Consider the following 22523-nt stretch of genomic DNA (forward strand, 5'->3'; position numbering starts at 1 on the left):
AATTATCATTTGAAAAGGATTAGTTTTCAGAGAAATGTGCATATTGCTGTTTCCATGACTTATTATTTTGGCCTCTGGTTATTCCCACTTATTTTTATTTCCTTTTTTTATCATATCAGTCACTCTCTCTTGTTCTTATCAGGAGGATATTTGGTAGTAATCTTTCAGACTAAGGCTAACTTTGAGAATGATCTTATAAAACCCTGACTCTCAAGAAATTTTAGTACCTGGCATTGACCTAAAAATTACTCCATTCCTGAAAGCTTTGAGCTTTCCCAAAGAGTTGGTACAATCACCAACCTAAAATCTTTATGAGATTTGTCATTGAAGTTCTCTTACTAACATACGAGTCTAGTGCTGGTTTCCCTGGGAGTTCTTCTTCAATGTTGTGCTGAAAACACTTCTAATTTTGGCTTTACTTAAAAGACTTCAAGCTCTGGATCTCACTTGGGTTTTTCAGAGCTAGACCTACTCTTGTCTTTTTGACATTGGATTTTCCCAACCAGTTCCTAAAACTCCCTAATGCTTCCCCTGGCTGACTTTCTAAATCCTACCTGCATTCTGATAATTTACCATCCATGTTTTACTATCACATCTCCAAGATCTAGAATCTTACCTCAGAATAACTCTTACCTTTCCATCTCTTTTACATATATTCATACTTTTTCTTAAAGATTTTCCCTTTTCTTCATGTCTAATTCCAAACTCCCCCTTTCTAAATTTTTTTTGTCTAGAGTTACTGTGGTATGCCTATTTGAGAGAACAGATGTTTTACACTAAATAAAACTGAGGATAATTCCTAGTTTTTAATCTCAATATTATATTAGCATCCTTTTCAGTACTGTGAATTCAGTGACTTACATAGAAACACTTTTAATGGATTACAGAAATAGAATAGGAAAAGCTAGCTATATACTACTTTTTTTACATAGCATTAAACCCTAGGATGAGGAACATTTTATAAGACTAGAGAGAGAGTTATGTGACTTGTGTTTTAAAATTTACCCAAGAAGTTTATATGGCACACTTTATGTAATTACTAACAATGGAGTAATTTAGAGAAGGTGATTTTAGGGATAGAGGGTGTTATTCCCTTTTTATACCACTCACCAAATTTAGGGAATTCCTGGTGTGTGTTAGCAGTGTTTGCAGCACTTTATGTAGTGGTAAAGGGGTAAGATCTTAAAAGGTAGGATAATCTTATACTCACAAAAATAAAATTACAGCTGTTATAGATGCTAAGAGGAGACTATCAGGAACATATTCTATATAATAAAGATGTAATATGCAAATGGTTGTTATGCCTTAAAGGGTAACGACCGACCGCGTAATGACCGGGTCACAGATCAGCAGGAGGGTGGGGCAGCGAGCTACAAGTGGGTGGTGGAGAGCTACAGGAGAGGGTAGGGCAGCAAGCTATGGGGCGGGGGGGGGGGGGGGAGGGGGGGGCGAGGAAGGGGTAGGGGGAGCTACAGGAAGGCAGTAGTGAGCTACTGGCTCGTGTGCAGGGCTACTAGTATTTTAATAGTCCCTGACCTAACCTAGAAGGTTAGGAAAACCATTCTACTTAGTACAGTATTTTGAAACGGGTGACCCAGTCTCCCACTAGAATTTAAGATCCTCAGAAGCAGGAGTCATGCTATTTTTATATTTATTATTAGTGCTTGCCATTTAGTAGGTTTAAAAAAATATCTATTGACTTTAACATGTACATTTTCTAGAAATTTTAAATTAAAACATCCTATTTGCCATTATTCAGTTTACATTTTGTAGAGCAGAAAGAGAAAAACAGAGCCTTATTTCTTATACTTATTTCCTGTAGATACGTGGTACTCTAAAGAGCTGGACCAAGTTGTGGTGTGTTTTGAAACCTGGGGTGCTACTGATCTATAAAACCCAAAAAAATGGTCAATGGGTAGGAACAGTTCTTTTGAATGCCTGTGAAATCATTGAGCGCCCATCAAAAAAGGATGGCTTTTGTTTCAAACTTTTTCATCCTTTGGAGCAATCTATCTGGGCAGTGAAGGTAAGTACTTGTTATATAGGTAAAAAGTAAAGATGGTAATCTGTGAGTAGAACTGAGACAAATCCCTTAATCTAATGGTTGCTATTCTGTGCCAGCACTTATAAATTTATTTCTGTTTTTAAGGGTATTATTCCTCTGACCCTACCCACAATTGAAATGTGCACCAAATGTTCTTGTTTACCTTTAAGATCTAACTTAAACATTTCTCCAGAAAAAATTTTTTAACTTATATTGTTTATTATCTCTTTGCCATGGGGATTCAGTTTGTACTGTTTTTTTTTTTAAAATGGCAATTAATAATTTTGCTTTGTAATGTTGTATCATAATTACTGTGTTTTTCTGTTTGTCAAAATTGTAAGGTACCATAGAACAGAAGCTGCCATTTATTTTTGTAAGTTTTTTCTGTAGTAATGTAAATATGTGGTAAGTATAAGCAATCACAGTCTTTCTTACTCTTGAGAGGCAACGTTCTTTGAAGATGGAGCTCTAATGCTTTATAACTAAAAAACATTACTGTGGTCACTCCTGTGTTATAATAGCAGAAACTTAATCAGGAAAATAGAAAAGCCTTATTTTGATTAACTACCAAGAAATTCTACAAACAGTAGATGTGCAGTACATGCTAACAGAATAAATGTCTGAGCCTTGTTTAAGTTTTTACAAAGCCACCATTGTTTTAATTTGAAAGAAGGCCAGTTACACTTGAATAAAGGGTTTAGAACTCCTTTAAGGAAAACCACCTAATTGAGATTAGCACTAAGAAAAAGTAACTTCAGCTTTTAAATATTTTTGGTATTGCTTAATTGGGCAATATACATATATGTAGGAAAAAAAACTGGACTTTTTACCTTTATTTCAGTAGCCTAGAGAGAAGAATAAATTTAGGATTACAGAGTTAGTTCCATTCTGGAATTAGATACTTCCCACAAGGGGAAAGAATTTAATCCATATAGCCTGTGGTATTTATATATCATATGATACTCAAATGAAAAAAATTCCTTTCAAAACCTTTTATATATAGCATTTATTCTTTACTATTACTCTTAGGAATCGTAAGAATTATAATGAATTGTAAGTCATTAAAAATATTTTTAGCCCTGGCCAGATAGCTCAGTTGGTTAGAGCATTGTCCCAATACACCAAGGTTGTGTGGGTTCATTCTCCGGTCAGGACACGTAAGAAGCAACCAATGAATGCATAAATAAGTGGAGCAATACATCGATGTTTCTCCCGCCTCCCTTCCTCTCTAAAACCAATAAATAAAAAATTTAAGAAATAATAAAAAATATATTTTGATGTCAAGTTTATTTCATTCTAACTATCTGTGAGAGGGAAGTTTGTTCAAGTACATGAGCATCAGAATATTTTCAACAAGCAAAACTTTAAGACATTGTTTAAACACTTTTAAAGTCAGTGCCAATGATTAGGAAAAAATAATGTTTATGAGTGCTTAACTATGTGTCAGGGATTCTTTTGAGCATTTTACATGGAATTTTTTTTTAATTCTCATAACTTTAAGGAGGATACAGTTTTCTCCTATTAACCAGACAAAGAGATTGAGGCCTAAAGAGGTTACTTTAATAATTTTTCTAGCATGGAACCAGTTGAAACCCAGACAGTCTGACTAGTTACTACTCTATACTGGTTCTAGGAACTGTCTCATCCTATTTAATAATCTAATAAAAGAGTAATATGCACATTGACCATCACTCCAACACACAAGATGGCTGCCCCCATGTGGACACAAGATGGCCAGCAGGGGAGGGCGATTGGGAGGGACCAGGCCAGCAGGGGAGGGCAGTTGGCGGGCACCAGGCCTGCAGGGGAGGACAGCTGGTGGGGGGACCCAGGCCTGCAGGGGAGGGCAGTTGGGGTGACCAGGCCAGCAGGGAGGGCAGTTAGTGGTGACCAGGCCTGCAGGGGAGGGCAGTTAGGGGAGACCAGGCCAGCAGGGGAGGGCAGTTAGGGGAGACCAGGCCAGCAAGGGAGGGCAGTTAGTGGTGACCGGGCCAGCAGGGGAGGGTAGTTGGGAGGGACAAGGCCTGCAGGGGAGGGCAGTTGGAGGGGACCAGGCCAGCAAGTGAGGGCAGTTGGGGGTGACCAGGCCTTCAGGGGAGGGCAGGTAGGGGCAATCGGGCCGGCAGGGGAGCAGTTAGGCGTCGATCAGGCTGGCAGAGGAGTAGTTAGGGGCAATCAGGCAGGTAGGCAGGCAAGCGGTTGGGAGCCAGCAGTCCTGGATAGTGAGAGGGATGTCCCAGATTGGATAGGGTGCAGGCTGGGCTGAGAGACAACCCCCCCCCCATGCACGAATTTTGTGCACCAGGCCTCTAGTAAATTATAAAACTATTTGAAAATACCCAAGAGATTTTAGAAGATTTGTTAAAATCATATTGATTTTTCTATTTTTAAATTTTGACTCTACATCTTTACTTTTTAAAGTTCATTTTATTCCTTGATCTGAGAACTTGAAAATTATGCTTTTCAATCAAAATTATACTCTAAATTGAATCCTCAGATTTTTCTTTTCAAATAAGAACTATGTCCTCCTAAGATTAGCCTTGATGATAATTACTGTAGAGCTCTTGTTGTATACTTCTAAAACAACCCCAGCCAACAACAATAAAATTGCTTTAAAATTAGCTTTTATAGTTGATATTTATAAATAAATATATATTACTGCTTATAAATGGAGCTTTATTTTTCCCTAGACCTAGTAAAAATTCTTTTTTTGTTGTTGTTTATAAGTTATGCTATATTTCCAGCTGTTTTTTTCTTTCCAGCTGTTTCTTTATAGGTTCTAGAAATTAAGTATTTTTTTCTAGTAGCATATGTGAGATGGAAATTCTCTGTTAAATTAAAATTTTGTCTCGTATGGTGAATTTTAGATTTTCCTTTAAGTGTGAACAATGTACAGAAATAATGTTTAATGATAACTATAAGTTGTTCAATTTTTTGGTAAGGAGGTATATTTGTTGGAAAAGATTAACTTTCCTTAATACTCAACATTTGCTTTCTCAAGAAGAATGAAATTAAATCTTGTTTGCTTTTAAATTATAATCCATGGCTAATTTAGATTGTTAGCAATAATAATAGATAATATAAAGTCAAGATATTATAATACTATATGCCATTTATTTTGCTTATTTTTATTTTATTTTTTTATTTTAAGGGTCCAAAAGGTGAAGCAGTTGGATCCATAACTCAGCCCTTACCTAGCAGTTACTTGATCATCCGAGCTACTTCAGAGTCAGATGGTAAATACAGGTTTTGATGGATTGGATTTTGGTCTCATTTTAAAAGGTTTATTTATATTCCACTGTATGTTTTCCTTTGGGAAAATCTGTCTTTAATATGGTATTTGCAGCAGAAGTATTGTAATCATCAATTACTTAGAACATCAAATATATCATTAACTTGGTAGAAAACAGAGGAATCCGATAGGAAGGAGGCATTGGATAATTAAATGATGAATTAGCAGCCTTGAGTTTCTTCTTTATCCTTCACTGACATGTTAACACCTTCTTGATTTGGTTAGTGTTCTCTGTGGTAACTCATTAAGTTTTATCATTTTAAAGGTACATTTAATACTATTTTTTATCACTAAGTATTAACATTTTTAAGACACACTGTTACAATTTTTTAAAAATATAAACATTTGATTACAAACTGTTGTTCAGCACTTATTAACTTAATACATAATTACTGAAGCAAATACAGGGAGAGCAAAACTTACTTATTTGAAATCAAGGTAACTTTAAAACTTTACTAATTGATAATGGATTTCTGTTGCACTTTTTTATTTTATAGTTTAGACTAGCTTAGCCTAAGGAATCTTGTAACCTTCCAGAGTTTACTTTTACCAAATGATTATTTTTAAAATTAAATTATCATAGGCACAAGTATTTTTTATGAAAGTGTTTTATTTGGCTGATATTTCCAGCAGATGCTGAAACAAATATATGTGGATTTTAAGTGAAAGTAACATTTTTTTCCTGCTAATTATAGTTCTAAATTTCAATTTAAAAAATAAAGTTAATAATGTTTCTACTAACTAATATGGCTGTTAATGACAGTATTGTACACGCATTTCCCTGACTTAAAATTTTTTATACATATGAGTAAAATGGATGCTAAACCTGGGAATAGACCCACTACCAACAAAACATTTTTTAGTTTGTTTATAATACAAACATAACCCCTTCAGTATATTTTATGTACCTTTTTGGTACCTTCAAATTATACTATATGTTAATGTTCTAAAATTTAAAAAATAAAACACATGTATTTTCACTAGGTATACTTACCAATGTGTGCTATATTCTATTCATTTACCAATAGTTTCTAGATACTTAGGATGTAAAAAACACTTGGTAAACTGAAAAATCACATTTAGAAATCCTTGTAAGACTTTATGTTCAAAGTAACTTTTCCGGTGCATGTTTCTCAGAGAAATAATAGTATGTCTAAAGGCTAACAGTGTTACATTAAGATGGATGCTAGCTTGTGTAGTTTCTTGAATTATACTGCTTATGAATCTGTGTTCTTCTAGGAAGGTGCTGGATGGATGCTTTGGAGTTGGCTTTGAAATGTTCTAGTCTTCTTAAACGTACAATGATCAGGGAAGGGAAGGAACATGACCTGAGCATTTCATCAGAGAGCACACATGTGACTTTGTATGGCTTATTACGTGCTAACAATCTTCACAGTGGTGACAACTTCCAGTAAGTAGATATTGCCCCTAATTTGGTAACTACTTTGGAGACCATGTTGTTCACTAGATTAATTGGTAGGCCTAGAATTTTTGTAGTGTTTGTAGGATTGAAACTTGGCTGTCTTCTTCTGATTATATGGTCTAAGGCCTGGTTTAAGATTTGTTTAGTTACTATGATGAGGTATAGAAAGTTATTTCTGTGATCCTAGCTAATGTGAATTACTTGTTATTTCCCAAATGCAACCATGCTGTCTACCTTGTCTTTGTGCATGGTGTTCCCTTCATTAAGAATGATTTCTAGTCCACCTTGCTCTTTTCTCCCATCAAAAGACTATGTATTCTTCAAGACTGACCTCAAATATTATATCATATGTGGAAGTCTACCTTGCTCTTTTCTCCTGTCATAAGACTACGTATTCTTTAAGACTGATTCAAATGTTATATGCAACAACTTTCATGCCTCCTAACCATGAAATATCCTGCCTTCTATTGCTGTTCTCTAATGGCACTTTTTTTTTTTTTTTTTTTTTTTTGTAATGGTACTTGACTTAATTCTTTCTGGTATTTGTGGAATTCTCCTATGATATTGTGCTTTGAGTTAGAACTGTGTCTTATTTTGGTTTTATCGCCTGAAGCATTTACAGTAGTTAATTTTTAAAAAAATTTCTTCAGGGAAACACAATACTTTCCTTGAGGTTCAGAGGTTTGTTGAGGTTCAGATTTATTTTGTTGCTTTGTAGGAAAAACATTAGACTTCCCCTTTTCCTCCCTTGCATCAATGCTCAATTTCTGCTCTACAGCCACTTATTACTATGGGCATTGGATTACTCTCCTGAAAGTTGTTAGACTGCTATTCTTCTCCATGTAACCTGAGCTGAACTTTTTTTTCCCCCTTATCCTTTTGCTTGACTTTTTCTTCACTCTCTGAAAATTTCCATTACCTGACCTTTTACCTCCTTTCTTTGCAGAATTATAATCTGGGGTTTTATCTTAATCCTCAGAACAAAAGCCTGAATGGGAAAAGATTGGGGGTGGGAGCACAATTTATATAGGAATGGATGTTTGTTGGGGCCTCTTCCTGAAATTTTTTCATTGAAGCTCTTCAACTATAAAACATTGATTGTTTTTGTTGAATACCAGGTAATCTTTAAATGCTCTTATTTGGGGATCTTGACAATTCATTTGCTTCACATATTTATTCATTAAAAATTTGGAGCCTGTTTTCTGTGTAAGATACTATACACTTTTCTGTATAATTTTGGATAGGGAGATGAATCTGATATGATCTTAAATTTGAATCCAGTGTAACAGTTTATTAGCTATGTGATCCTGAAGAGATGTTTTGTTTTATTTGAATCCTATAAAATGCCAGGCAGCAATAAGTAGTAGAAAGAAAAGAATAACATAAGCAACCAAAGGAGACGTGCTTGAGGGTAATACAGGATCAAGAGAATTTATAGGATGAAGACATAACATTCTTCTAGGGAATCAGGGAGAGCATCAATGTAACAGATTTTTGCAAAAGTAGAATCAACATATCAACATGTTCATTTTGGCTTCATGACAGAAAATGAGCTGTGAGCTATGATGCAGAGATGAGGGGTGAGAATCTGCTTGGATGTAAGGGACAGGGAGTTGGTGAAGTTAAAGATTACCAAGCTTTATGCCTGAGTGATAGGGAAGATGATGGTAAAATAAAACTAAAGACCATGTTTGGGAGATAATAATTTATTAAATATTATACATGTTGAAGATGCAGTTGTCCCTAGACATAGATGATGTCAGCCAAGCATTTAAAAACATGGATCTAAAGCTTATTCCTGCATGCATGGGTTTGGAAATCAAATAGAAATTTGGCAGCTTGCCAAAGGAGAGAGAATAGAATAAAAAAGGGCCAAGGAAGATGAAAATATTTAAGGATAGAAGAAATAAGAGGGATCAGAGAGCTTAAAAAGCAGAGCTACAATTACATGGAACCCACGCATTAAGACTATTTCAAGGAAAATAATTATCATCTAAGTTCAGTAATGCAGAGAAGTCAAAGGAGGTGAAAATTAGATAAGGCCATTGGGTTTGTTAACAAAGCCATCTTTAGTGACTTTTGAGGGAACAAGTCACTTGATATAAGGGAGTGGAGACCAGATTGTAAGAGGTTAAGGAGAGCAATTTTAGACTACTTTTTAAAAATATATGATCATAAAGTAAAAGAAAGAAAGTAATATGCAGGTAAAAATGAATTCCTGTTAGAAATTATCTGGTTAAAATCCAAACAAATGAAGATTTTGGAAAAATGGAGACTAACATAGGAATCAAATAGGACTTCTCTGCTCTGTTATTACCTCAGCATTGCTAAAATGTCTATGGTATATAATGGCATCATGTATTCATTTTTAAAGTATTTAAGTGTTCATCCCTATAAGATTTTTATGCTAAATGAAACCCACAGATACTTTCCTAAATAAAAAGTTTTTTTAAAAAAATTAATTCTGGAAGTAAGGTTTTTTAAATTCTTTTTTTGTATAGATTATTGACCCTAATCACTTTGGGGTTAGGATAAACACAGTTGGTTATAGGAGCATATCAATTTTAGGTTACAGGTTTATTTCCTTAAACTAATATTTTCATTTCCAATTCTCCTTGAACTTTTTTCTCGATTATCTTATCAGTTAAGTATTAAGTAGCTATAATTATTACCTTTCACATTTTCTTGTCTTATACTTATTTTGAGTGACTTTGGCGACCTTTACAGGTGGAAAGTCATAACTTCATTTGAGTTCACTTGATAATTTATCTGATGATCTTAACTTGAAGTTTTCCTTCAGACAAGAAGTGACAATGAGGTTGACTCCAGTGATAATGACTACAAAACTAAGAAAAAAAGTCAGCAACAGATTGTCTAAAATTTTGCTTTTGGACAATTTTAGCCTCAAGTGGTAGAGAGACAAAGAGTTCAGTGTCATCTTTAACATTTCCCCAGATTTTTCCTTAACTTCTCTGTGCCATTTACTAATCTCATATGGTTATTTTGAAGATTAAATGAGTAAAACTATATAAAACATTAAGAATGGTGCCCAGCACATAATAAATTCTCAGTAAATGTTACACATCATTCTTATTTATAAATTAAATATTCTTAACCTCTTTTATTCTTCCTTCTAATAATTCTTTTCCTTAAGGTTAAATGATAGTGAAATTGAACGACAGCATTTTAAGGACCACGATATGTATTCTGATAAATCCGATAAAGAAAATGATCAAGAGCATGATGAGTCTGACAATGAGGTGATGGGGAAAAGTGAAGACAGTGACACAGATACATCAGAAAGGCAAGATGACTCATACATCGAACCTGAGCCTGTCGAGCCTCTAAAGGAGACCACCTACACTGAACAGAGCCATGAGGAACTCGGAGAGGTAAAAGTCTGTGATTTTCAGAGATTTGGGTTTTCGAATTCTAATGAAATTGAATACATTATTTGTTTGACCTATTGCTTATTTTCCCAAAAGAATATTTCTATACCTACTTTATTTTAAAAGTTGTATACATATGAAATATATCAGGATTTATAAACAACTAAAAACATATACTACTTACACAAATATGAATATATTCTATTAAATTTAAAGTTTACATTTTCTTCAAGTTTGCTTTTGAAATAGGATGCTGCTAGATGTCATTGCCAGGTACAAGTAAAATGCAGGAAATTTGAGTTTATAACTTTGTTGTTTATTGCAAGTGCATAGAGGTAAATATATTATAATAGAGTATACTATTTTTGTAATAGAGTCTTTGTATATATCATTCACTTTGATATCTTTTGCAAATACCCTTTTTACCTAAATTTTATAGCTATAGACTTATTGTTTAATGGTTTGTTTTCACATTTTAAGAATGCTTGGAATGGTCAGATAGAGAGTTCTGGTTTTCAACATTAGCTGTCTTTTCTACACATCTATATGTCTGAAATAAATATAATATTTCAATATTTTTTGTTAATTGCTGAAGGCAGGTGAGGCTTCTCAAACAGAAACTGTGTCTGAAGAAAACAAAAGCCTTATCTGGACACTGCTGAAACAAGTCCGTCCTGGTATGGACCTGTCCAGGGTGGTTCTGCCTACATTTATTTTGGAACCTCGTTCCTTCCTGGATAAACTTTCAGATTATTACTATCATGCAGATTTTCTGTCTGAGTAAGTAAATTCTTATTTCTTAGAGATTTCCCAGATTGCTATTCAGTGGTCATGCCTTACCAAAATCAGGCTCTAATGAGATAATCACTCTCTTCTTCACCACTTCTGTAGTTGACCTTAAGAAGTAAGAAACATATTTAATTCTTTGGTATGATGTTTTCAGTTGAGTTGAGAGGTCACGAGCTTTAGGAGGACAAGAATTTTACCCTCATCCGACAGCACTGCTATCACAGGATCCCTGACCTTTTGCTGACCTAACACAGGGATTGGCGGTTGGCATTCTTTGTTCTCCCCACTTCAGCCCTGTTCAGGTCCCACCCTGTGGCTTGTGCTTTTGTTTATACCTATCCTCTCTGCATGCCTTTGAGACATGTGCAGCTTTCCGGATCCAGAATGCCCCACCAGTTGTTGGCTCTTGGCATAAATCACCACTTTTGTCTTTGCTTTTGTCCCTGCCAGCCGATTCTGAAGAAGTCAGGCATAAAGGAGGTATAGAAGGAATTGTCCACCTCTGTCCCAATACTTGTTTGGAGAACCAGTAAAAGACAGCAACTTTGTATGTTTCCAAGTTTTACCTGCACCCCAGTTCCAGCTACAGTGGTGTTGCAAGGCACTGTGTTTCTAAGTTCTGGCCCTGTGACCTGATTTTTAGATCCTGCATCAATATCTGTATTCAGTTTACTGGTTGCATTATTAGTCTGTTAGTTGTATTAATAAACATTGCCAAAATCATAAGCTGAACCAAAAGCTCATTGATAAATTGTGGGAGATTTTTGCAAATTAGATCATACACAAATTTTTTATCTCCCTAAAATGAAAAGTGCTCTTACAAAGTGATTGAAAATGATCAACATCCTAATAGTAAAGGAGTGGAGGAAATGACTAGTTTAAAATGACTAGTCCTTAAACATACATACCTCACACAAAATAAGAAAAATGCAGATTCAAACTATAACATACTATTTTTTATCACATTGACCAGAAGTCCAAAACCTTTAATGCCCCAGTTCTGCCTTGTATCTTACTATATTTCTTTCTTTTATCTGTCTAGACATTCATTTTTCTTAGAGTGTGAAGAAGGTTCCTGTGAATCACAATAAGATCTTGAGAGATGCCCATTTTTCTCAAATTGGAAAGTTGCACTTTTTGGCAACACACTATTTTATTGCCAAGGTTGTGTGCAGCATTCACTCCTGCACTGCTGCTGGGCGAGGTAAACTAGCACAGTGCCTTTGAAGAGGACCTGGCAGTACTTACCAGAATTAGAGATGCATTCAATCCTTTGACTCAGTAATCCTGCTTCTGGGAATAATTCCCACAGATATAGCTCTGCATATGCAAAATGACATGTATATACAAGGTTGTTTCAGCAGGGCCTGTAATAATAGTATAAGATTGGTTAACTCAAGTGTCCAGCCACAGCTGACAGTTAATTAATGTCTAGTGCTTTTACATATAAGGAAGAACTATATAAACTGATAAGGAGGGACCTTTAGCATTATATGTGTGTGTGTGAAAAAAGCAAGGTACAGAAGAATGTGTGTAGCTTGGTACTTTTTATTTTTTAAAGAAAAAGACTACAGCTCTAGTTGGTATGGCTCAGTGGATAGAGCGTCCCTGGTTTGATTCCACTCAAGGGCACATGCCCAGGTTGTGGGGCTCGATCCCCAGTAGAGGGTGTGTGTGTGCAGGCAGCAGCCGATCAATGATTCTCTCTCATCATTGATGTTTCTGTCTCTCTCTCCCTCTCCCTTCCTCTCTGAAACCAATAAAAATACATTAAAAAAAAAAAGACTAGATGGTTTCTTTATGCTTAAAGAAAACTGTTTATATTTTAAAAGCTAGTAGGAAGAGCAGGGGAAGATGGGACAATAGCAAGACATGTATACTTTTTTTAATGTACACTTTTTTTATATTGCTTTGAGTTTTGAACTGTGTGTCCTATGTGTTTGTAAAATATAAAGTAAAATATTGTAGTAGGAGAGATTAAGTCAAGATAGGAAGAGAGCAATCAGAGGATTGTTAACTCCCAAAAAGTGCAACCATTCAACTTGGCATAGTTGTTAGTAAGCATAGCTCTAGCCTCTTTCATCTTACACCTCATCTTCAAAAATCAGCACACTGGATCTTCAGACATGCTTAAAGATAAAGAGTATAAAAAATAGTTAAATTGTAAAATAAATAAATAAATAACAGATGCACTAACTTCACAGTAGAATTCACTTCTGACTTATACAATCAATGTTTTGCAATGTTTTTGCATCAGCAAAAAGGCAAGGGGGTAGCTGAGTGGGGACTTCTAAAAATTTTTTCTTTAAAATGAAAATTCTTTTTTGATTACCTGTTATATTGGTAGAGTTTGTTCACTCTGCAAAATTAGTTGATAGCACATAGGGAAGGTTGAAGGCTAAAAAGGGATTAAAAACCTTTTTATTAGTTTAAATTATTTTAAATCTTCCATCTTTGTGATTTGAAACTTCAGTGTTTTGTACAAGGCATTGTACAAAAAGGCATATAATCCTATACCTAGGGAGGCTGCGGGATAGGCTGATATCAGCCTATTGTCCTCCCTTCATGTACTACAGCCCCGACCAGTTACCGTTGACCTCCTCTAATTAACGTCAACAAATGAAAATAGACTAAATTCCCAAGTGGACATGGTCCTTCTCTGACATATGGGACTGGAGACCTCATACGAAGTTGTTAATGAGGTTGCTTGGCCATTGCCCCATTATTGCAAATGCTAGGTATCAAACAGTGCACAAATCTCAAAATCTGTGTTTAGTTTTTATAATCACAATTACAGAACCTCTAGCAACATTAAAGGTTCTGCAGAAACCCAGTTGAGAAATCTTGATTTGGAGAGTTTTCAAAACAAATTGAGCAAAGACCTGGGTAGCATGTTAAAGAATAGGAAAAATGGGAAGAAAAGTAACCAGGTTATAAAAACTGATTCTTACAAACTAATGTACATGGTTGTTTTTGACATCTATTTTAAATATGAATTATGCTTTTCAATCATATCTTATATTCAATTGTTGACTTAATAACTATGAGGGAGAATTTGTGATATAAGTCTCTAAAATTTTTGTGTTTACCATTTTGATATTTAGGGCTGCTCTTGAAGAAAATCCTTATTTCCGTTTGAAGAAAGTAGTGAAATGGTATTTGTCAGGATTCTATAAAAAGCCAAAGGTAATGTTTATATTTTACCTTTTTCAGCCTTATATGAGTTATTTATTTTTTATCTATAGATTATTTATTAATAATTACATTGCAAGGTCTTGAGTTAGCAGAATTGCAAAATACTTATTGTGAGTGAAGTCGTTTAACTTTATTTCATTTCCCTACTGTGAAATTTTATAAGGATAGCTCCTACATAATACAGCTAAACCCATCTTGACTGGTTTGAACTATTTTGAGTCTTCTGTATTTATAATTTAAATTTGGATGTTTTTTTTCCTAGGGACTGAAGAAACCTTATAATCCTATACTTGGTGAGACTTTTCGTTGTCTGTGGATTCACCCCAGAACAAACAGCAAAACTTTTTATATTGCTGAACAGGTATTAGAAATGTGTCTTAAGCTAGCTGGTTTGGTTCAGTGGATAGAGCATCGGCCTGCGGACTGAAGGGTCATGGGTTCGATTCCAGTCAAGAGCACGTGCCTCGGTTGCAGGCTCCTCCCGGCCCAGGCCCAGGTCATGGCATATGCAGGAGGCAGCCAATCAATGTGTTTCTCTCACATTGATATTTCTCTGTCTTTCCCATCCTCTAAGAAAAAAAAAAAAAATCAATGGAAAAAATATCCTCAGGTGAGGATTTAAACAAATAAAAAGAAATGTGTCTTAAGAAACAAAACTGATTCTGAAGTTATTGGAAAATATTAACTCAGTAAATTCACTGTTGATTAACCATTGTAATGAAAATTTGGTAAGCATTTTACATTTTAGTACTGAGTACTACTAAGTACCATACTCAAAATTATTACTATTTCAGCCATAGAATCCTGTGACAAAAATAACTTTTTTCCTGCCCCCCATCCTTTTACCAGAATTCTTCCCTATTTCCCCAGTTCTTAAATCAAATTTATACCATTTGTGTGGCATTTAAGGTCCTCCATATCTTTTTTAATTTACCTCAAATTATATGCCTTTCTGAGCTCTTTCAAAGTAGTCAAACTTGTACATTCAGAATTAGGTAACCTAATATTACATTTTTTTTTTTTGCCTTAGTATTTTTAAATTTAATTCTTCTATCCCAATATTTCTTCTCTGCCATACTTCATCTAAATAAACCCTGACCTGCTCATCTTTCTTGGTCCAAATAGCTACAGCTCCCAGTTATTTCTCTCCTCAGACTCCTCCTGTATTTTATTTTGTGATTATCCATTAAGCTGTTAACACTTTTTATAAAATAATTATTTCCAAAATTGAATTGTTAGCTCCTTAAACGTATATCCTCCCCAAAATACATCTCTTTTTATTGTACACATAGTAGGCAGTCAGAATACTTCTTAGTTTTAATCTTTCATTAATTTAAATTTATGTCCACCTATATTCATGATTGTTAATGTACATGATGACAAACCGTCCTAACAAACCTGACGAATGTGATATTATCTTTCAATAACAGTGGATCCTTATTATAGTAATTCTCACCTGTATTGTAAGGAGGATGAGGAGACCATGTGGCATTTGTAAAACTTTCCTCTTCCCTAGAAATTTTAATATATCCCTCAGATTGAAACCACATATCTGTATTAACTTTTTAAATTAATGATTAGAACACCTTACATTTTAGTTCACTATAATTCTTCTCTAAATTGAGAAGCTTGAGAAGAGTTTAATTGACTTTAGCTTTGTCTCATTTCAGAAAGCATAAGATGTATGTATGTGTGTATATATATATATATATATATATATATATTAAAATATTAGATTAAAATAATATATTTGTCAAAGTTTTTGTTAGTTTTCTATAGCTATTCATAATTTATATGAAGAATCGCCACTGGTTATCCATTTTTGTATAACAAATTACTGCCAAAACTTAATGGCTTAAGCAACATTTATTACCTCATACAATGAGGTTCAGGAATCTGGGGCTCCTTAGCTGGGTGATTCTGGCTCAGGGTCTTCAGAGGTTGCGTCAAGATGTCATCCAGCTTTGCAATCCTCTGAAGGCTTAAGTGGGATAGAAGTTTCTACTTTCAAGTTCATCACATAGCTTTTGACAATAGGACTTAGTTCCTCACTATATGGGCCCTCTCCATTGGTTTGTTCACAATATGCAAGCTGGCTTTTTAGAGCTGATTATCTGAGAGACACACACATCAAGATAGGTGCTGCATTATAACCTAATTTCAGAAGTGACATGCTATCACTTCCACATAAACCAACTTTGGTACAGTGGAAGAGGAGCCCACCTAATGATTTGCATATTGGGAGGTGAGATTCCTTGGGAGACATCTTAGAGGCTGATTACTATAATCATCAATATTTAATTTTACTACTTACCAAATCTTTCTTCTTATTATTAGAGTGTGTTTTTAAAACTTGACTTTTTGATAATAGTACAGTAATATTCTTAATAAATTCTGTGTTTTTTTCCTGTGTTCAATAGGTGTCCCATCACCCACCAATATCTGCCTTTTATGTTAGTAACCGAAAGGACGGATTTTGCATTAGTGGTAGTATCCTGGCTAAGTCCAAGTTCTATGGTGAGTTTCCTCTTGTCTCAGTAGCCACCATTTTCTGGGAGGTAGTATTTTTTAGTGAGCTTTTATTTACATGGTGTCTTGAGATGTTTTTAGTAAGGAATTTTTATGTCATTTTAAGTGTCATTTTTACTTGGATAATGACTTTTATAATGTTTTCCTTTGTCCAATCATAAATTGATATCTGCCTCATTTTATATATATACTAGAGGTCCGGTGCACAAAAGTTGTGCACTGGGAGGGTGTCCCTCAGCCCAGCCTGCACCCTCTCCAATCTGGGACCCCTCGGGGGATGTCCGACTGCTGGTTTAGGCTCGATCCCACAGGGATCCCACAGATACAGGCCTAAACCGGCAGTCAGACATCCCTCTCACAATCCGGGACTGCTGGCTCCCAACCGCTCGCCTGCCTGCCAGCCTGGTAACCCCCTAACCACTCCCCTTCCAGCCTGATTGACACCTAACTGCTCCCCTGCCCGCCCGATTGCCCCCAACTGCCCTCCCCTGCCGGCCCAGTCGCCCCCAACTCCCCTCCTCTGCCGGCCTGATCTCACCCCCAACTGTTCTCCCCTGCCGGCCTGATCTCGCCCCCACCTGCCCTCCCCTGCCGGCCTGATCTTGCCCCCAACTGCCCTTCCCTGAAGGCCTGGTCCCCCCAAACCGCCCTCCCCTGCTGGCCTAGGTCGCCCCTTAACTGCCCTCCCCTGCCAGCCTGGTCCCCCCTAGCTGCCCTCCCCTGCAGGCCTGGTCACCCCTAACTGCCCTCCCCTGCTGGCCTGGTCACCCCTAACTGCCCTCCCCTGCCGGCCTGATCTTGCCCCCAACTGCCCTTCCCTGAAGGCCTGGTCCCCCCAAACCGCCCTCCCCTGCTGGCCTAGGTCGCCCCTTAACTGCCCTCCCCTGCCAGCCTGGTCCCCCCTAGCTGCCCTCCCCTGCAGGCCTGGTCACCCCTAACTGCCCTCCCCTGCTGGCCTGGTCACCCCTAACTGCCCTCCCCTGCAGGCCTGATCACCCCTAACTGCCCTCCCTCCCCTGCAGGCCTGGTCACCCCCAACTTCCCTCCCCTGCTGGCCTGATTGCCCATAACTACCCTCCCCTGCTGGCGATCTTGTGGTGGCCATCTTTGACCATATGGGGGCTGCCATCTTGTGCGAGGGCGTGAGGGTCAATTTGCATATTACCTCTTTATTATATAGGATATATACTCCATATGTATAAATTTATCCCAAACACCACTTACTAAAAAACTGAATAATTGATTGCCCACTATGGTAGCCCTTTTAGTGCATAATGTATTTCTTTTGCCTTTAACCCTTACTAAGGTTTTTGTTCCATCTTAATGTACCCAAGGGATTCGTTTTTTTATTTTGATCTTTGACTAGAGAGAGAAAGAATCCAAGTACAATTAGAATACTTGGTTCAGCATCAGTTAGTAACAACATTTAACCTTGGACCCAAAAACATACCAAAAAAGCTTTTGTTAAGTACAAGGGGAAAAAGAAATATAGTTGTAATAAGAAACCTTAATCTAATAACTGTAACTATCTAAACAAACAAATCATGGCCACAGCTATCTACTAGTAGAAAATATATAACCTTAAAAGCTTTTATTTGGTTTTTAAAATGGAGAAAAATCAACAAATTAAATTTTAAACTTGAAAGAAAAAATAATTATGGTAAAATAGGAAAGATCAAATATGTCAACAGAAATCTAATCTTTGGTTATTTGAATAGGTGGAGAACCATAGATAAGTCTATGACACGGAAATCTAATAGTAGTTTTTGGTCCAGGAACATGATTTTCTTTTCTTCAAGATATTTTTTTAATTTCCCTTAATGTTAGTTTTATTTAGGTTTATTTTTTGCCTATTTTTATGTTATGTTTGTTTTAGATGGTGATTGTTTTCTTCTGAAGGTTACATATATTTGTTATTCCCTCCCCATTGCACCCTCCTTCCATCCACACTCCTAATCTGACTATAGGATAAATGGCTTACAACCGTGAAGAACATTATCAACCACCTTACCATAATTGACATTTCTAAAACATCACAATCAACAGTTACAGCATACCCATTATTTTCAAGTACATGTATGGTGTTGTCACTGGTCTAGACCATGTGTTTAACCATAAAACAACTCTCCATAAATTTCAAAAGGCTGAAAATTATACAGAGTATGTTCTGTAACTTCAATGAAAGAGAATTAGAAATAAATGATATCAAGATAAATTCCAAATATTTTGAAATTAAATAACACACTTCTAAATTCATGGGTCAAAGAAGAAATCACAAGAGAAATTATTAAATATTTTTAACTAAATGGTAATGAAAATATAACATTAAAATTTGTATGATGCAGCAAAAGCAGTTCTTAGAGGGAAATTTATAATTTTAAATTGAAAAAGGAGAAAGATCTAAATCAGTGATCTGAGTTTTTACCCTAGGACATTAGAAAAAAAGCTAATTGAGTTTAAAGTAAGTAGAAGAAAGGAAATAATAAAGAGTAGACATCAGTGTAGAAAGTAGAAAACCAATACAAAAATCAAACAAGGGCTGATTTTAGATTGATGATAAAAAGAGAATAAAGATCAGAAATAGATGAGCAGAATTATTGATCCTACAGACCCTGAAATGATGATAAGGAGATATTATGGACAATTTTATACTGATAAATTTGACTGCTTAGATTGATATGGGCAAATCCCTTAAAAAACACAAGTTACCAAAACTGACCCAAGAATAAATGTAAAAATGTAATACTTAAATCAATGTAAAAAATTGAATTAGTGATTTAAAATCTTCCTTTAAAGATATACTCTGGGCCCAGATGTCTTGAGTTCTAAATATTTAGGGAAGAAAAATACCAATTTTATCCAACTTCTTACAGAAAATAGGAGAGGAGGATATACTTCTCAACTTCCTATATAATAAAGAGATAATATACAAATTGACCCTCACGCCCTTGCACAAGATGGCTGCCCCCATGTAGTCAAAGATGGCCGGCAGGGGAGGGTAGTTGTGGGCAATCAGGCCAGCAGGGGAGGGCAGTTGGGAGGGATCAGGCCAGCTGGGGAGGGCAGTTGGGGGTGACCAGGCCGGCAGGGGAGGGCAGTTGTGGGGGGTGACCAGACCTGCAGGGGAGGGAGGGCAGTTAGGGGTGACCAGGCCTGCAGGGGAGGGCAGTTAGGGCCTGCACCCTCTCGCAGTTCAGGAGCCCTTGGGAGATGTCCAACTGACAACTTAGGCCTGTTCCCCAATATTAAATGGGGAGCAGACCTAAGCCATCAGTCAGACAACCTTAGCACGGCCATGGAGGCGGGAGAGGCTCCCGCCATGGCCACTGAACTCACCAGCTGTGAGCCTGGTTCTGGCTGAGCGGCACTCCCCCTGTGGGAGCATACTGACCACCAGGAGGCAGCTCCTGCATTGAGCGTCTGTCCCCGGTGGTCAGTGCACGTCATTCTGCCGTTTGGTCAATTTGCATATTAGCCTTTTATAATATAGGATTGTTATGCTTCAATAAAACTGATGATGGGGAAAAAGAAAAATACATATGAGATAAAAGCTAGAAGAAAATATCCTGAAATTTTATCATTGATTGCATGGATTATGGGTTATGTATATTTTTATTTTTCTAAAGTATCTATAGCATTTTTAAAAAATATTTTTTTATTGATTTCAGAGAGGGAAGGAGGGAAAAAGAGAGAGAGAGAGAGAGAGAGAGAGAACCATCAATGATGAGAGAGAATCATTGGTCGGCTACCACCTGCAAGCCTCCTACTGGGGATTGAGCCCAAAACTCCTGAGCCACACTGGCCGGGCTCTATAGCATTTTTATGTCAAAAGAACTTAAAGCTCGGGACTTAAGTAATGCGACTTACAGAAGAAATAATGTTTTTATTAAAAATTGAACAAATTAACCTATACAGTGAAATAGTGTTTTTTTGCATAATCTACATGTTTAAGATTTTTCTTAAAAGTCTCATATAAATTAACAAATAAGCACTTTTAAAAGTACTCATAAGAATGAAAATGTAGATCAGATATATTTCAGATATAAAATAACAAATATGTGTTTGGGCACATTGAGATTGTGAGACATTTTTATTTTTTAAGACATTCCATTGTAGATGTCTGGTAGGTGTCTGAAATATATTTAATTTGTTTTGAATTGGTTGAATTAGTTTTGTGAAATTTAATAAATGTTATTTATTTCAGGAAACTCATTATCTGCAATATTAGATGGAGAAGCACGATTAACTTTCTTGAATAGAGGTGAAGATTATGTAATGACAATGCCATATGCTCATTGTAAAGGTAAATATTTCCCAGACTTGAGTAAGATATTCCTAAAACCATTTTAAATTAATGTATGTGCTATAATTTGTTATGTTTTGAGATTGATGAAGTCAGTCTTTTGTTTTAAAGTGTCCTTGTGTTATAGATACATAAGATTATTGCAATTATATTGAATATTTCTGTGGTGAATTAATCTACAGTGGACTTTTTGAACACATATTTTAGTTGGAAGAGGCTGATTACAATAATAGAATTTCATTTGCCTTAAGTGCAGGTTTTAAAATTGATGAAACTACCCATTATTTCAGAATCCTCAAAAGTGATTTTCATCATCTTGCACTACCACCCTTTTTAAAATTTTAATAAATTGTTTTTCAGTGTACCAAGTCCTTTAAAATTTTTTCGCATCCTCATTTGGAAATTTCTTAAAAGTTAGTGTATTATGATTTTTCCCCCATTATTTAGGGTACAGATACAGATATTAAAATAACTATTGTTTACAATAGTCCAGGCACCCAACTATTCTGTGCACTTTATATTTATAAACTCAGTCATTCCAGCAGCCCTTATACTGGTAAAGTAGGTAATATCCCTATTTTATGGGCAATGAAAATGAGACAAAAAGAGCTTTGTCTGCTACTACATAGATAGAATGTGGCAGAGTCAAAATTCTGCCGTCTGCACCACTGTGCTATAGGGCATCAGCCTAACCACTCAGGTTGGTCATTATCTATACTCTCCTTTCCAACCCTTTTTTTTTAAAATTGATTTCAGAGAGGAAAGGAGAGGGGGAAAGAGAGAGAGAGAGACATCAGTGATGAGAATCATTGATTGGTTGCCTCCTACATGCCCCCTACTGAGGATTGAGCCCACAACCTGAGCATGTGCCCTGACCGGGAATCAAACTGTGATCTCCTGGTTCATAGGTCAATGCTCAACCACTGAGCCACACCGGCTGGGCCCAACCCATTTCTTAAAAATAACTATTTTTGGTAATGATCCTGTACTTTAGGAACTGATCATGAAAACATATAAATTATTTCATGTGACCTCATTTCACAGAGGAGAAAACTGGAAGGATTAAGAATCTTATCCAAGGCCAAACAAGCTAGTTAGTGAGAACTGAGAATAAACTCTATGCTTGTTGACTCCCATCTACTGTACCATGAATCTAGTACTAAGTACAAGAACGGCCAACCTGTGGCCAATAGCTAGATAATTCTTAAAGTTTCATGTGTGGTTCTTGAAATAGACATGAATTGAATTATGAAATCAATTGATAAATATATTTTTAAATTTTATATCATTTGAAATAAATAAAGTATTTCATGTAAGTACCCAATACCATACTCAACTAGCAACAGGGGGAAATTTTTTCATAGCATTGTTTTTATTGCATGAAAGAAAGAAGAGATTATAACTTTTAGTGAATGAGCATAGGAAATAATGACTATTTTTACCCTTTGTCTTTTCTAAGATGTGTTCCCCAAATCACTAGTCTTGTTTTACAAAATAACCAAATAAGAATAAGAAGCCTTGCATAGTTTGCCTCCTCCTGGAAATGAACTTTGTTTTAC

At 36.0% G+C, this 22523-nt stretch overlaps 1 protein-coding gene across 8 annotated transcripts in view; it reads left to right on the forward strand.

The window, feature by feature from the left end:
- The window catches only part of OSBPL8 (oxysterol binding protein like 8), a gene marked incomplete at its 5' end in the record, with an annotated part of 187587 nt that overhangs the window by 138433 nt on the left and 26631 nt on the right, over window positions 1–22523 (forward strand). For all 8 annotated transcript variants that reach the window (XM_080658900.1, XM_080658896.1, XM_080658897.1 and 5 more), the window contains 9 exons: window positions 1823–2026; window positions 5196–5280; window positions 6576–6747; window positions 9914–10151; window positions 10744–10928; window positions 14042–14123; window positions 14395–14493; window positions 16553–16649; window positions 20866–20964. In XM_080658900.1, the coding sequence (XP_080515026.1) occupies window positions 1823–2026; window positions 5196–5280; window positions 6576–6747; window positions 9914–10151; window positions 10744–10928; window positions 14042–14123; window positions 14395–14493; window positions 16553–16649; window positions 20866–20964 (1261 nt within the window). The remainder of the gene's footprint in view (window positions 1–1822; window positions 2027–5195; window positions 5281–6575; window positions 6748–9913; window positions 10152–10743; window positions 10929–14041; window positions 14124–14394; window positions 14494–16552; window positions 16650–20865; window positions 20965–22523) is intronic.

The sequence above is a fragment of the Plecotus auritus genome (assembly GCF_963455305.1).
Source record: "Plecotus auritus genome assembly, chromosome: 3".
Taxonomy (NCBI): domain Eukaryota; kingdom Metazoa; phylum Chordata; class Mammalia; order Chiroptera; family Vespertilionidae; genus Plecotus; species Plecotus auritus.